Source organism: Mastomys coucha, unplaced genomic scaffold, assembly GCF_008632895.1.
Source record: "Mastomys coucha isolate ucsf_1 unplaced genomic scaffold, UCSF_Mcou_1 pScaffold14, whole genome shotgun sequence".
Classification (NCBI taxonomy): domain Eukaryota; kingdom Metazoa; phylum Chordata; class Mammalia; order Rodentia; family Muridae; genus Mastomys; species Mastomys coucha.
The window spans coordinates 74633895-74649547 of NW_022196896.1; the positions used below are offsets into that span (position 1 = coordinate 74633895).

Below are 15653 nucleotides of genomic sequence, written 5' to 3' on the forward strand. Positions count from 1 at the left end.
GATACATTTATCAAGTTTTTTAAAAAAGTGTTATTTTGATTAGAAATGTTTTATGTGTAAGTTAACTTGGTAATAGGTGGCATATTTATAGAAATGGGACCTATAGGTGAGTACATCATATGTTTTTTCCTATTTAGATTTCTTACTAATTCCATTAATAATTAATTTTATATTTCTTTTAGATACCTAATTACATGAGTAATTTTATATTTCTTTTAGTTACATGTATTTTGCATATTTCTTATTTGGCCAAATTCTTGTATGTTGAAAGTCTCTATTACATATAGATAATTTTTCCTTGCCCTAAGATGTACAGGTTGATGTAAATGAGGTTTTTTTTCCCTCACTACATTTTTAATGTATCCCTGGTTGAATTTTGTATGTTAATCTTGTTTTCAGCAATTTCACCATCTGCTCTTTTAAAGTAAATGATTTTGGATATGAAGGCTGAAGTTCATGATTACAGAATTGGTTAGCAAGAATGACTGAAGTCACATCAAGCCTGTGATTTGGTCTTTTGGAGTTAGCTTACACAGTGATTGGGTCTCATCAAGATTCCTGCTTCACAGGGACCAGTGAGGCAGCGGATTCCCATGCTCGTCTATGCTTTTTTAATTACCTGTAAACAATAAAGGTATCTAGCTAAAAGGCTATAATTAGTAGGACAGGGTAACGTGCTAGGGATTTTAGTTTCATGCCCTAACCGATTTTTATGTACTTTTTAAAGTTTTTCAGATGAAACACAAAGTTGAGTGAAAAGCCCATACTTTTATCAAAGTGAAAGTAATTTTTAAAAAGATTACTTTAATAACCCTAATCATTTTCACTATGAGAAAAATCCTTATACTAAACAACTCAAAAGCATTATTATTCTCTTTAAACATTCATCTACTTACTTATATGTATACAGTGTTCTTCCTTCATGTATGCCTACATGCCAGAAGAGGGCATCAGATCTCATTACAGATGGTTGTGAGCCACCATGTGGGTGCAACAAATTGAACTCAGTACCTCTGGAAGAGCAGCCAGTGCTCTTAACCTCTGAGCCATCTCTCCAGCCCCCAGAAGAATTCTTCTTTGTACTATGCTTTCAGCACAGAGCCCTTTGCTTCTTTAGCTAAGTAGGTTCGGCTGGTGTGTGAATGCCTCTGAATAAGGGTGTGCGCAGAATGAGTGCTAGGTGTGAAGTGGTGGGGGAGAGCGTTGGGAAGGTTGCCTTGCTTCTGAACATCATCTTGGACAGCTCTCGTTCACTGTGGTTCCAGCGTGTGTGATTGTAATCCAATAATGTGGATGAGGGTACAGGTTATAGAATCCATTTCTCTTCAGAACACTGGAAGTCTGAAATTATTTGAGAATAAAAAGTAGTGCTATCGTGACCTTTCAGGAATCATGAAAATATTAACTGCTTAAGTCAGAGAAAGACATTTTAGTATTTCTAAATATATAAGATTAAAAAAAAGGTTACCAGTTTATTTTCAGTTTCCAAATAAGGGAATATGTAACTTCCTTGGCTCCATCTAACTGTTCAGAGAATTTTCTTTATAAAAACCCTGGATGCTTTTATTTAAATCTTTCAAAGCTAAGTGTTGTCTGTAGTTCCTAGTGGTTACCAGCACCTCTGACACCTGGGGAAAAAAATCAACTCTAGCCAAGTCTGTAGGATTTTTTTCTTTTCTCTTTCTCTCTCTCTCTTTATCTCTCTCTCTCTCTCTTTCTCTCTCTCTCTCTTTCTCTCTCTCTCTTTCAATCTCTCTCTCTTTCTCTCTCTCTCTCTTTCTTTCTTTCTTTCTTTCTTTCTTTCTTTCTTTCTTTCTTTCTTTCTTTCTTTTTTTTCTTGGTTTTTCGAGACAGGGTTTCTCTGTATAGCTCTGGCTGTCCTGGAACTCACTCTGTAGACCAGGCCGGCCTCGAACTCAGAAATCTGCCTACCTCTGCCTCCCAAGTGCTGGGATTAAAGGCGCATGCCACCACCACCTGGCTGAATTTTTTTCTTATAAACACTTTTGTATTTGTCCCTAAAAGCATTGTATCCTGGATGGTAAAGAATTTATACAATAGAACATTGTCCTACACTTTTGCTTTTAAAGTTAAGAATAGGTAATTGATGTACACATACATACATACTCCTGTGCAATGACAAAACTTAGAACCATACATACTCTTGGTGTGCGGGGCAGCCGCAGATGTGGCACTAGGAATTTCAGCAGGGAGATTAATATTTCAGGTGTCCAGAGGGACAGGTGGAGACAGGAGCTGGTAAAATAGGTGGCAGTGTGCTCTGGATCTCGTCAATGGATGATGAGAAGTCAAGTGAAAACTGGGAACGGCAGTGTGGCAGAGTGTGCAGAAACATAAGTGCGCCAGTAGTTTGCACTGCATGGGATTCGTTGCAGATAGCATCTTCTGGTCAGAGGACTCTAAAGCTTCACGATGGAAAAGGAAAGGAGAGTAGGCAGCAAGTAAATGATAATTCCACCGAAACCTCATCCTGAGTGAGGTAACCCAGTCACAAAAGAACACGCACAGTATGCACTCACCGGTAAGTGGATATCAGCCCCAAAGCTCGGAATACCCAAGATACAATTCACGGACCACATGAAGCTCAAGAAGAAGGAAGACTAAAGTGTGGGTGCTGCGGTCCTTCTTAGAAGGGTAACAAAATACTCACGGGAGCAAATATGGAGACAAAATGTAGATCAGAGACTGAAGGAAAGGCCATCCAGAGACTGCCCTACCTAGGGATCCATCCCATATACAGACATCAAACTCAGAGACTATTGTGGATGCCAAGAAGTGCATGCTGACAGGAGCCTGATATATCTGTCTCCTGAGAGGCTCTGCCAGAGCCTGACAAATATAGAGGCAGATGCTCACAGCCAACCATTGAACTGATCACAAGGTTCCCAATGGAAGAGCTAGAGAAAGGACTGAAGTAGTTTGCAACCCCATAGGAAGAATAACATTATCAACCAACCAGAGCACTCAGGGACTAACCAAGGAGTACACACAGAGGGACCCACGGCTCCAGCTGCATATGTAGCAGAGGATGGCCTTGTCAGGTATCAATGGGAGAAGAGGCCCTTGGTCCCATAAAGGCTGGATGCCCCAGTACTAGAGAAATTCGAGGGCAGGGAGGCGGGAGTGGGTGTGTGGGTGAGGCACACCCTCATAGAAGCAGGAGGAGGGGGATGGGATAGAAATTTTCTGGTGGTGGGGGAATCGGGAAAGGGGATAACATTTGAAATGTAAATAAATAAAATATCCTATTAAAAAAAAAAAGAAGTTAAGATAAAACCTCAGGCCCACGAAACAGTGATATCAAATGTGAGAGGTCAGCTGGGTGGGAGGTCAGCTGCCAGCGCAGAAGTGGGAGGTCAACAGGGTGAGAGGTCAACAGGGTGAGAGGTCAGCTGGGTGAGAGGTCAGCTGCCAGCACAGAAGTGGGAGGTCAGCTGCCAGCGCAGAAGTGGGAGGTCAACAGGGTGAGAGGTCAACAGGGTGAGAGGTCAGCTGCCAGTGCAGAAGTGGGAGGTCAACAGGGTGAGAGGTCAGCTGGGTGGGAGGTCAGCTGCCAGTGCAGAAGTGGGAGGTCAACAGGGTGAGAGGTCAGCTGGGTGGGAGGTCAGTTGCCAGTGCAGAAGTGGGAGGTCAAAGTTGAGACGTTTCAGAAGATTCCAGAAGTTCCAGTTTTGAGAGAAGGGACGGCATCTGGGCTGCTCCCATGAGAGCACATCTGCATAGATGATGATGCTTTTACTCTGTGCCCTCAGCCTGACAGTTCTCATCACCCAACACGTGAAAAGAGGTGTTAGGCTTTCCTAGGGTGACTTGAAGACATACCTTGTAGGACTTTTCTTCTGGAATCACTTAGCAAGTTTGTATTTTTCTAAACACATTGATTTCATTCATCTTCAAACACGAGCACAAAGTTATTCATAGTTTTTGTGACCTAACCTAGTCTGTTTGGTCTTTCACCCACCCGTTATGGTTGCCCAGAAATTTGTCAACAGTTTTTCCCTGAGAACCACAAACAGTCAGTGGGCCCCATCTGGCCTTCTGTCTTAGAGTTTCTATGGCTGCAAAGGGACACTATGACCACAGCAACTGTTATAAAGGACAACATTTAATTGGGGCTGGCTTACGGTTTCAGAGTTTCAGTCCATTATCATTATGGCAAGAAGTGTGGCAGCATGCAGGAAGACAAGGGAGAAGGGCCGAGAATTCTACATTTTGATCTGCGGGCAGCAGAAGGGGATTGTATGCCACACTAGGCCTAGGTTGAGCATATGAGACCTCAAAGCCCAAGTCCACAGTGACGCACTTCATCCAGTAAGGTCAAAGCTACACTAATAAGGCCACATCTCCTAATAGTGTCACTCCCTATGGGCCAAGCATTCAAACCACCTATGTCTATGGGGTCCGTTCCTATTCAAACCTCCTGTTTTTTTGTGAATGAACTATTGAAACAGCCATGCTTTTATATGTAGTGTCAGTGGTTGCCTTTAAGCTACAATGTTGTGTCTGTGCTTGCCTCTAAGCTACAATGTTGTATCCGTGGTCTTTCTAAATTAAATTGGGTGTTGAGTTCATTAATATTCCGTTATTCTTATAATTCTTTAAGCAGTTGTAGCTCTTGAGTTTTCACTGTGCATGGATTCATTATTATTCTTAAAGCTTTGATATTTTATTTTTTATTTTATGATTTCTGATTCATGAGTTATTTAGAATTTTGTTTGCTTCTAAATGTGAGTGAATCTCCACCACCCCTGCTGTTTTTTTCTAATGATTTCTGAATGACTTACAAGGTAGTTGGTTCTCTCTACCATGCTTGTCCTGGAGAATGAACTTTGGCAAGAAGGCTTGGTGACAAGCTCCTTTACCCACTGGGCTGTCTCGTTGGCCTTGTTTCTCATGTCTAATCTCTTTGAACTCACATTTCTTAAAACGTTTAGAAGAAGCCCCTGGAAGGGAGTAGCTTCTGATAGCACTTGCCTGGATTTATTTCTACAGTTTAACCAAAGGTAAGGTCCCAGCGCATTTAGCGTGAGTGAATTAGGGCTGGAGGTCTGTGTGAGCATGGAGAGATTTGTCTTCTGCCCTCTTCCACATAGCTCTGACGTTCAGGATGGGTAATGTTCCTTGATGCCCCTGCTAGCTCGTGAGTTTCTAAAGCTCGTGCTTGAAGCTTTGTGGATGGTACCGACACCGACTTAGGACTCCTCACTCTGGGGAGCACTGAGCCATGCCTCTTGGTCCTTTCACACACTTCCCAGCCTTGTGACACTGTGACCAGTTTGGACACTCTGTCCTTAACTTACTTGCTCTTTGGGCACAGCCATCTTTGTTTTGGGATCCCATGCCTTACTCAATTTCGGGCTCTTCAAGCACTTCTGGTAATGTCCCTGCCCTCTCTGTTTTTCAGTCAGCATTGTTTGGTTTTTTTTTTGTTTGTTTTGTTTTGGTTTGGTTTGAGTCTTAATTTTTCTGTTCTTAAAATGTCCTGACAAAAGCAACATAAGGAAGAGTTTATTTGGGCTCCTAGTTTGTCATGGTGGGAAGCCAGCTCAGCAGGACTTGAATCATCTGGTCACATTGTGATTACAATCAGGTAGAACAGAACAATGAATGCTTAGGGGCAGTTCACTTTCTCCTTTTTGTTCATCCATGATCTCAGCCCAGGGAATGGTACCTTCCAACCCCAACTAGCCTAGTCAAGATAATAATCCCTTACCAGAGTACCCAGAGGCCTATTTCTTAGAGATAACCCCTTACAGGCATGCCCCAAGGCCTGTTCCAGATCTTATCTCATTGACAATTGAGATTAAATCATCCCAGTTCATTTTATTCTCTGATCAAATAAATGAAAATGAAATCAAAAGCCATCTACATATATGAAGTAGGTAAAGCTATTGAAAGATAGAAAGCAACACTGGAAAGAAAGAATTCTAGGAATGGTCTTCCCATGTGTATTTGCAGTAAGATCTGGAGTAGTTTATCTAAAGGGAAATTGTGGTAGGACATAAAAAGTGAGCAAGTGCTGGCGATATGGCTCTGCAGTTGAATATGTCTTGCTACTCTTGTAGACCACTCCCCTAGCACCCATGTCAGGCAGCATTCAACTGCCTGTGAAGACAACTTTAGGGGACCTTATACCCTCTTCTGACTTCTCAGGTATCTGCACATATGTGACATACATCAAAACACACACACACACACACACACACACACACACACACACACACATATATATATATATATAAATTAATCTTTATAAAAATCTTATTGAGTGTGTTCTATGATCTAACAGTCCATTTGTTGGAGCTTGTACCACATAATTAGATATACAGACTAAGATGTACATTTATAAATGTCCATTTCTCTTGTGCATGTAGTACTTGAACTGGAGTTATCTAGGTGAGGTTGGCTTAAATTATGTATTGCTCTTAACTGAAATAACATTTTACATGTATGACAAAAGCAATATTATAAAGGATTTAAAAATTATCAGTCACCAGTATTCATTGTGCATTGACCCTATATCAGGTGCTGATGTAAATAAGCCAAGTTGCTGTCATAAAACATGGTAAAAATAAAAGATACAGAATTATATAGATGAATAAAGGGACTGACAACTCTTAGTGTAGAGAAATAAGAAGTAATTAGCAATAAAGGTGAAGTGCCTGGATAGAGACTAAACTTTTTTAATAAAATAAAACAAGAGCTAAACACCAACAGCAGCTTCATACCAGGAATAGCTCTATTTCTTACTGTGACAGCCTTTGGGGTGGTACACATAACGAGGCTTAGAGGCATCTCTGAGTTCCAGTGTCACATAGCCATGAGCGGCTGAACAGAATTAGTTCCAGGTCTGCTAACACCAAGCCCTTCTTCCTGCCATTACCCATACTGATTAAGGACAGTTCTTACTTTGTAATAGAAGTGTAGCTTATCTGCCAGTGGTCCCCTGCATCTGCTTGACCCAGCTATGGGGAACATACTGGCATGTTAACAAGTTAGGATTTTCATGTTTACCATAATACTCCCTATTTTAAGTTTTAGTATAGGTGTTTAATCAGCCAGCAGCAATATTGGCAATATTTTAACAAGTATTGAATTAAGCAAATGTAAAAAGTCTGAGATGTCATGTTTCCAGTGCCAGTCTGATTTGTCACAACTTTGCTGTTTAAGTGATCTGATTAGTGTTGCATAAGGAACTTTTGTGTCAATGCACATGAGAAATGCTGCCAGGCTGTGAGTATTCAGAGTTAGCTAAAGAAAGATTGTTACCATTTCAAAAATCAATTTCGTTTTTTTTTTTTCAAAAGAGAGATGAGATGCAGAATATTTATCATTCATAAAGTCTCCTACCTAGTCAAAAATATAGAATAAATAAATACAGGTAGTAAAAGCATGATAATTTTTTTTTCAGATTGTTTGGATTCTAGAAGACTGAAGGCTGACACAAGCCTGACTGAAGGCTGATGGGGGGGATTTTATGCATTATTTCTTTCTGTAAAGAGGTGAGCTTTTCTAGTTAATGAAGAAGAGATCCTTATACTTCTGAAAACTTTTCTTTTGTATGTTGAGCTTACTGTGAATGAGGCAGCCGCTCAGCTGTGTGTGAAGGACAACGCCCTACTGACAAGAAGAGATGAGCTTTTTGCCCTGGCCAGGCAGGTTTCTCGAGAAGTTACCTACAAGTACACTTACAGGACCACCAGGTAAGGTGGGAGCCTGGGATTTGCACAGTGGGTAGAGGCTGTTTGAAACATTGCTCATAGATAGAATATGAATGGTTCTGAGAAAGTAAGATTATGACTCATAAAGACCTTTTAAAACATTGTTTCAAAGACATCCTTTTTAATTAAATTATCTTAAACTGGAGCTTAAAAGCATAAAAAAAATGTTTGTATCAGTGGGCACCTTTTGAAAAGATGATGTACTGTATGATGTTGAATTCAGTTGCTAAATCTACTTGCTCAAACATTTATCATGTGTTCTTGCTGAAGACATCCCAAAACCTTTCTCTGGGCTTTGAAATAATTAAGCTATATGTAATTTGTCCATTACAGCCCACTGGAGCTTCTGATCTTAACAGCTATTTCTGGTTTTTTGTTGTTGTTGTTGTTGTTGTTTTGTTTGTTTAATCCTCTTATACTCCTTTGAAAGCTACAGTCTCCAGAGCTGTAGAGTTCTTGCCATGGTGTAGACATTCTGTGACATAGAGCTGAGCACGATGACGTGGTCTCACAGCCCTTCAGACACAGTGATGCACCCATTGACAGCCAAACTAGGTGATGGCTGGGAGAAAAATGCTCCCTTTGTTAGTGATGGATTCTTGTATCCAGGCTTCTGTTATTGGAAATAATACCACAGTAAATAAAATTGCATTTTGTCTATCCCAAGATACACTGTTTATAGTTTAGTGTCTTTATAAGTTAGATTGTCTTCTCATCGTTTAGTTGGAAAGAATATGTACAACTAGATGTACATATCAAGGTGGTGCCTCAAAGGATGGGCTATCCTAGCACGGGTGGCGCCATGCCATAGGCATGCTAGTACACAGTTCCCAGAAGGGAGGCTTCCACGTCAGGTAAGAACACCTGTGGCTTTGGGAGACAGGCACAATGGTCTTATTTCATACAGACTTACGTGTTAATTTCAAATGACCATTTTTATCATCATGTTTTAAATGGTTCCTGCTGAATTCTAAGGAGACATTCCTTGATACTTGGTTGTTGTTATATTGTTGTGAAGTAGCACTTTCTCTGGTCAAGTTCTCAGGTCAGAGGCTTTCTACAGGATGTAATGGTGTGTACATATCCCTTAATACTAGCTTGGAAATGACAGGACATTATGTAAATGGTTACTTAAGTCATGTTTCATGTTATGGTTTCAGAATCACATATTCTGAAGGAATGTTACAGACATTAATCATTCAGCAATAAAATTGGCTATCTTTTCAAGCTTTTTCTTTCTCCCTTCCTTTTAGGTTAAAATGTGGTGAACGAGATGAATTATCTCCAAAGAGAATTAAAATAGAGGTATGGATATACATAATACATTCGTATGCTAATAAGTTTTACTTCACTTGTAATAAGATCACCAAAGTAATGTTAAAATTTCCTAGTTCAGGCACAAAAGAATAGCCGTATAATTCAGTAAAAAAACTTTTTTACATCTTAAAAGCAATATATAATTTGTTATTCTGAAGTACTTATAGTAATCTCAGTGAGCAAACCCAGGAGATTTTTTTTAATGTTTTTTGAGATTTTATTATTTTTATTTTTATGTCTATGGGTGTTTTGCCTGCATTTATGTCCTGCCACATGTATGCAGAGTCCATGTGGACCAGAAGAGGGTGTTGGACTCCCTAGAGCTGGAGATGTATCTGGTTGTGAGCTACTGTGTCAATATTAGGAGTTGAACCCATGTCCTCTGGAAGAGCTGCCAATGCTGATCTCTTCCCCCCAGATGATTCTTAGAAGGAAACTGGTTTATTAAAGTTAATTTACAAATTAGCATCTTATAGACTGGAAAATCTTCATTGGTTAAACAGCTCTTTCCTCTCCTGTGATTAGCTAGCAGATCCCTCAGTAGCTGACTTTTGGGGCGCTGTATTATCCTCGCAAACCAACAGCTCAGTAGCTATAAGTGCAGAAACATTTCTGTGCTTAAAACCTTTCCCAAGAGACTGGTTGAGACTGTTCTTGTAATTTTAACTTGGAAGTGGTAGGATGGAAACTGAACAAGGAAACATGCATCTCTGAGGGTTCTTGAGGTATAGATGGTTTCAGAACTACTCTTGCTCAGTTTGAGTTGCTTATCTTTCCTAAGGCTAGTTTACAGCAGAATGGAAGCTCTAATCACCATCACCCCCACCCCTTTCCTCTTGGATATGGATGCGGACTTGGACTCTCTGGTCTAACCCATTATTTAATGTCAGGTTCTAGCAGGTCAGCCATGACTGACCACCCCAGCTATCAATCACCACGTGATCCTTTCTTAATGTCTGTGGGGCAGAGTACTTCATTGGTACCAAGCCAGAATTATCTTATAAAAACATACCCTTTTCTTGCTTTAATCCCAGTGGCTTTCCATCCCTGTGAGGAAACCTAATGTGGGAGGTATCTGCGAACGTCATAGTCTGGCACCGGCTTGCTTCTGGTCTTTGCTGTTTAACATTTCTGTTCCTACCTTCCACCTGCACAGACTAACACCAGCCCATGGGTGGTATTGATGAGCTCAGTGTTCTCTGCGTCTACCAGCATACTCCAGCCTAGGTAGCCATAGTTTTTTGGGGGGAGGGGCTTGTATACCCCAAATCACACTCTGGCCGCTGTTCAGCTTGTTTCATAGCACTTACGATTATGAATTCTTGAATGTTTGTGTTTAATTTAGAACTGGTCTGCTCTGCTAGAGAGGAATAGGGCTCTTACCTGTGTGCCTCCTACCACACGACGAGTTTCTAGCATTGCTTTGCATTGAACAGGAATGAATAACAGCTGTTAGACAAAACAATGAATGACTGTGATTCAGTTTTTATTTCTTAAAACAAACAAACAAACAAACAAAAATCTTTATCCTTAGGTTCTCAAATAAATATTTTGTTCCTAAGAGACAATTTTCTTTTAAGTTGTACTCATGCTTGCCTTTAGTGTTTGTCTTGTTGGTTTTGTTTTGTTTTGGTTTGGTTTTTGTTTTTTGGTTTTTTTTTTTTTCAAGACAGGGTTTCTGTGTGTAGCCCTGGCTACCACTAGCTCTGCAGAACAGGCTACCCTTGAACTCACAGAGCCCCACCTCCCTCTGCCTCCTGGTTGCTTGGACTAGAGGTGTGTGCTACCACCTGGTTATTATCTGGATGTTCACTTTGGAGAACTAGTCAAGATGGGTTAGTTCTAGTTTAAGAGGCTTGTTGACATTGTCTAACAGTCTGTGTTCAAAAGTATTAAGACAGTTTAATCTACTGTATACCAAGATAACTGCAAGAAGATTCTTGTAGATTTGACTGTGGCTCTACTGAGAGAAAATAGGTGAATGGCTGCTGGTTTTTTCAGTATTGGATCTTAGTGGTCCAATAACAGCTGTTATTCATGTCTGTTCAATGCAAAGCAACACTGTAAACTCATCGTGTGGTAGGAGGCACACAGGTAAGAGGCCTATTATTCTTTAGCTAGGTAGACCAATTCTAAATTAAACAAATGGTCTAAATTAAATCAACAGTCATGACTTGGTCTGCTCTTCATGTAAGCAATACTGTTCCACACTGAAACATGGTCATGGCTGATCAGAGATGCCTTTATTGCTTTTTGCCGGCATGAATCGTTTTTTAAACCTCTCAGTGGCCCTTCGCTGCAACTTAAGCAACTTCTTTCTCCAGCAATTTGAGTTTATCATTAGAAACTCAAGAGTGTTGGGTTATTACATTAGCTGTGAAATTTCAATTTCTTCAAATATATCTCTCTGAAGATAAGTAGCTCAATATGGTTGGCTCATCATTTTATTAGGGTCACAAAGCCACTTGAATAGTTTAATAGTTTTGACTTAGGATTAAAACAACCACAGTTGCCTTTCCCTGTAAAAGTCCTAGCCCTTCCTAATAAGGAAGAGTCTTTAGACCCATTCTTAGCTTATTCCTAGAAATAAACACAATCCTTACCTTGAATTTAGGACATTAATTCATGCTCTATTGTTGTCTTTACAGTTTTGGTTTTGTATAGTTTTGTAAAAGTACTTAGGCATCACTAAGAGATTGGTGGTGACCAATCTCCTCAAAGTGTTCCCTGTGTGTATAATGTATGTCACTCTGCATGCTAGTCTGTATGTCTGGCACTGTCCTAGCTGGGTCTGTTCTGTGTTCTGAGTATGTTTAGGTGTTGGAGCTGTCCACATGCTTCCAGAAGCTGATAGTGGGTGATATTGGCTGTCATGGGGTCTGCTCCCATTAACACTCGTCACCAAGATTAGTGCCTTCTATGAGGCAACTGTGGCATGAGAGTGTGTGAGGTGTGAGTAGGGCCTCCTCTGGGAGGCTTCAGTTGAGCTGAGTTTTAAAGGTAGGAGGGCCAGGGGTATTCAGGCTGACATGGTAAAGGTAAATTGGCATTCGGGGAACACAGATGTAACAAAATACTAATCACATTTAGGAACACAGTATTTGTCTATTGATATTCTTGACACAAAGAGCCACATAAGGAAACCTGAAATGAGAACTTTAGAACTCTGCGAACCTGCTTCTTCTATTCTCACTTTAATAAATGCTTTTGTGCTTCCCAGCTTACTCCTTATTTGAAGATAGTAACATAAAAATGAATATAGGACAGAGCCCCAATTGCTTAGGCCAAAATTAATTCAAGGACTACTTCTCTCCCTTGCTCCAAAAGGGAGCCATTCAGCATACAGACCAAGTTGCTCACTTGTTTCCATATTTAACAGAATATTTTTGCAATGAACAACAACCAAATGTGATGTCCAGTCTGGTAGGAAAGGAAACAATTTTGTGTGCTGTTGTCAGTGCCTTAGGATGCACTAGTAAGGCAGTGCTGTGCCCAAGGGCAGTCTGATTTCTTCCTATAGCTGAAGGCTATGTCTCCCAGATCCATACTGTAAGGGTTGGGTGCAATGAATCTTAAGTACTCGCCTGACTTTCCCCCCCTGAGACAACATTGTTTTCCCATAAGGATGGCATTTTAAAGTATCAACAGAGACTGTATAAAAAAATATATATCTTTTGTCCTTAAATGATGTACTGCCTAACAAGGTATGTTAGGCAGGTGTTAAGATATGTAAAGATTTTGAACATTATTTCTTCTTATTTCCAAAGTAAATGGGATAATCACAGAGAACTTTCCCGCTTGAGTGAGCCTTAGCGAATGCACATAGAAATGGACAGGTCTGGGGAAAGCTCTCTCCAAGCGCTGTGTGACAGAGAGTCAGGCTTGGTAACACTTCTGTGGATTGAACAACTGCAAAAAACTCACCTCTAGCTAAAACCAAGAATGAATTGTGCATTCTTATTCTTATTTTTCACAAGGCCCCTAAAGCATGTAGCTGTGGGACAATTATAACAATGACGAATTTGTAAATCATGCTGTTATGTGCCAGTCCCTGCTAGACATTTATCACAAACCTTCTTGTATATGCTTTATGATGACCATTCCCACAGCTGGGGAAGACCGACAGTTGCCATGTTGCTGTCCAGTGGCAGAGCCAGAGTTTCTAGCCCGTGTCTTACATCTGAGCTCCAAACAGTACCTTTCTGGATGCTAATGAGCATTCACAAAACACCTCACCTGCACGGAACAGTTCCATTGGACTTAGAACCTTCTCTGCTCTGTGGTTGTGAAGGAAGAGTGTGTGTAGGACTGGTGGTCTCTCAGGAAGGCAGTGGCAGTTACTATTTTCTAATCTAAAGACAACTGCCTGGTAAACAACTGTAAGTTTTGAGTAGAAAATTTAATAATGGTAACTGAAAAATATATTAATATGAAAGAGAGGTTCCTGTTTAGAGTGAGTATAAAGACTATGTTAGAAAGATATCCATAGAATTAGTCTGATTTATTTATACTCTTCCCATGACAGGGTAGGATGGCTTGACTGTTCATCATGAGCATGAAGAGTTAAGAGCCAGAATCCCTGGCTGTCTTGCCTTTGCTTAAAGGTTTAAAATACTGGTGAAAAGAAGAGTCAACTGGTAACCTTTCTCTTTGGTTTAAGAACAAACCGTCATTATCTCCAGTAACGGCAGCATCGAAAGTAGCTCCTTAAAGAGGGAGACTGCTGAAGGCCACTGACTGCTCAGACAGACCGTGCGCTGTGCGTTTTTGTCTTGTTAGTTTTCTCCATTTGCCAGAATTGCTAGAAAGAGGATAGACATGAGGAATGACAACTCTGTCCCTGTGGAGTAGAGAGTACAGACCTGGCTGGATGGAAGAAATGAATTCGTTAATAGACCAGAAAGTCCGAGAACTGGGTTTGAACAAGAAAGAGGAAACATCTGCCAGCCAGCTGCTCTGGGGCAGCAGGGAGTGAGAGGCAGGGTCAGAATATCCACCTACACTGTGACTAAGCTCGTGAAAGGAAAGCTGGTAGAGTCTGAAGTAGGCTCTTCTCTCTAGAACAGAAAAGCAGAAACAGCACAATCTGCTATTCATACAGAAAGCATGAATAGAGAAAGGGGAAACGCACAGGTGGGGTTAAGAACATCTGCCACCATGCGTCTCTTCAAGGTGCAGCGGCTTTAGAACAGCTCGCTGGTGCTTGGTGGGAAAGACAGAGAGGAGACCAAAGGGGCGAGACTGATTAGATCACAGACATGTATCTTATATTCTCATTGCTGAGATCCAGATTCTCATCACCAAGGGAACGCTGTGATTAATGGCAGCAGCCATCAATGTGACATGGAGATAAATTGCTCATAGCATGGTACAGCTGGTGCCTAGAAAAGGCTACAGAGACCCAAAATAAGCCTTGTTCCAAATACAGTAAAGTCCAAGCTATCCTTCTAGCAATACACTAGGATCTTGGAGATGTTCTCGCTGTTGTCTCTCTGTTGGATATCCCACATACCTTGTTTCTCATTATAAACAACAGAACACTAACTACCCATTTCCCAGCAAGCTTTCATGTACAAAGTTTGAAGGTCCCCTCCCCAGCTTTTGCAGCATTCTCATGGCTGACCATGACGGCACTCATGACAAGATTTGCCATCTGCATAGTTCACTTAATACCCACAAATCTCCCCTGGACAGGCAAAGCAGGTGATGTAGTCTCCATGGAGAAATTGGGAATGCTGTAAACGATGCGGTTGGCTTGCTGAGACCGCACATCTGTTCCCAACACAAGAAGACTGGCTAGCTCCTTCCTCCTTCATAAGCCTCTTCAAACAGTATTTAAGATATTGGGACATCTGGGGATTCTGTCAGCATCTCCACCCACAACATGCTGCTGAGCTGATGGTTGCTGCAAGTCTCCAGCCCTGACTTCACTCTTTGGTCCAAAGTCATGGCACCTACTTACCAGGTTTATGTACAGGGAAGTCATTGCAGCCCTTAGATCGTTGCATGTCTCTGCCTGCAACGATCCATTTTCTAGTTCCTCTTGTAATCTATGCCTGGCCCTGTAGCCATTATTGCAGTGAGTATCCCCAACCTACTACTAGGCTACTAGTATCCCCTAGGCTACTGTTCTCTGTCTTCAGCACAGACATTAACCAAGTATCAGCTGTGTCTGGTATTAGCCTTTCTAAAATCTGGCCTGGCTGTCTTCTCTGAGAGCCTCAGTGGCTTCTCTTTACCATTTGAATAAAGGGAATATCTACATTGTTTAAAATAAGATTTAAATTTCATAGTATTGTGTATAAGGCCTCGCAGAATCTGGCCGTGCCTGTCTAGCTTCTCTGGACACTTCCTTAAGATCCTCCTTACGTAGCTGTAATAAACGATGTACATACAGCCTATTGGTTTTGCCCTCAGGCCTTTTTCTAAGCTTCTGTCTTTTCCTGAAGAACTCCTTTCCTTTCCTTTCAGCTTCTGTCTCTGTCTCTGTCTCTATCTCTCTGTCTCTGTCTGTCTCTCTGTCTCTCTTTGTCTCTCTGTCTCTGTCTCTCTCTGCCCCTCTCTCTCTCTCTCCCTCTCTCCCTCTCTCTCTCT

General features: G+C 41.1%; 1 protein-coding gene across 5 annotated transcripts in view; it reads left to right on the plus strand.

The window, feature by feature from the left end:
* Nab1 (NGFI-A binding protein 1) overlaps positions 1-15653 on the plus strand; it is a 40629-nt gene that overhangs the window by 12764 nt on the left and 12212 nt on the right. For 3 of the 5 annotated variants that reach the window (XM_031367426.1, XM_031367425.1, XM_031367424.1), the window contains exons 3-4: positions 7582-7724; positions 8996-9047. In XM_031367426.1, coding sequence (XP_031223286.1) covers positions 7582-7724; positions 8996-9047 — 195 coding nt within the window. The remainder of the gene's footprint in view (positions 1-7581; positions 7725-8995; positions 9048-15653) is intronic. The other 2 variants (XM_031367427.1, XM_031367428.1) reach the window with 1 other exon arrangement.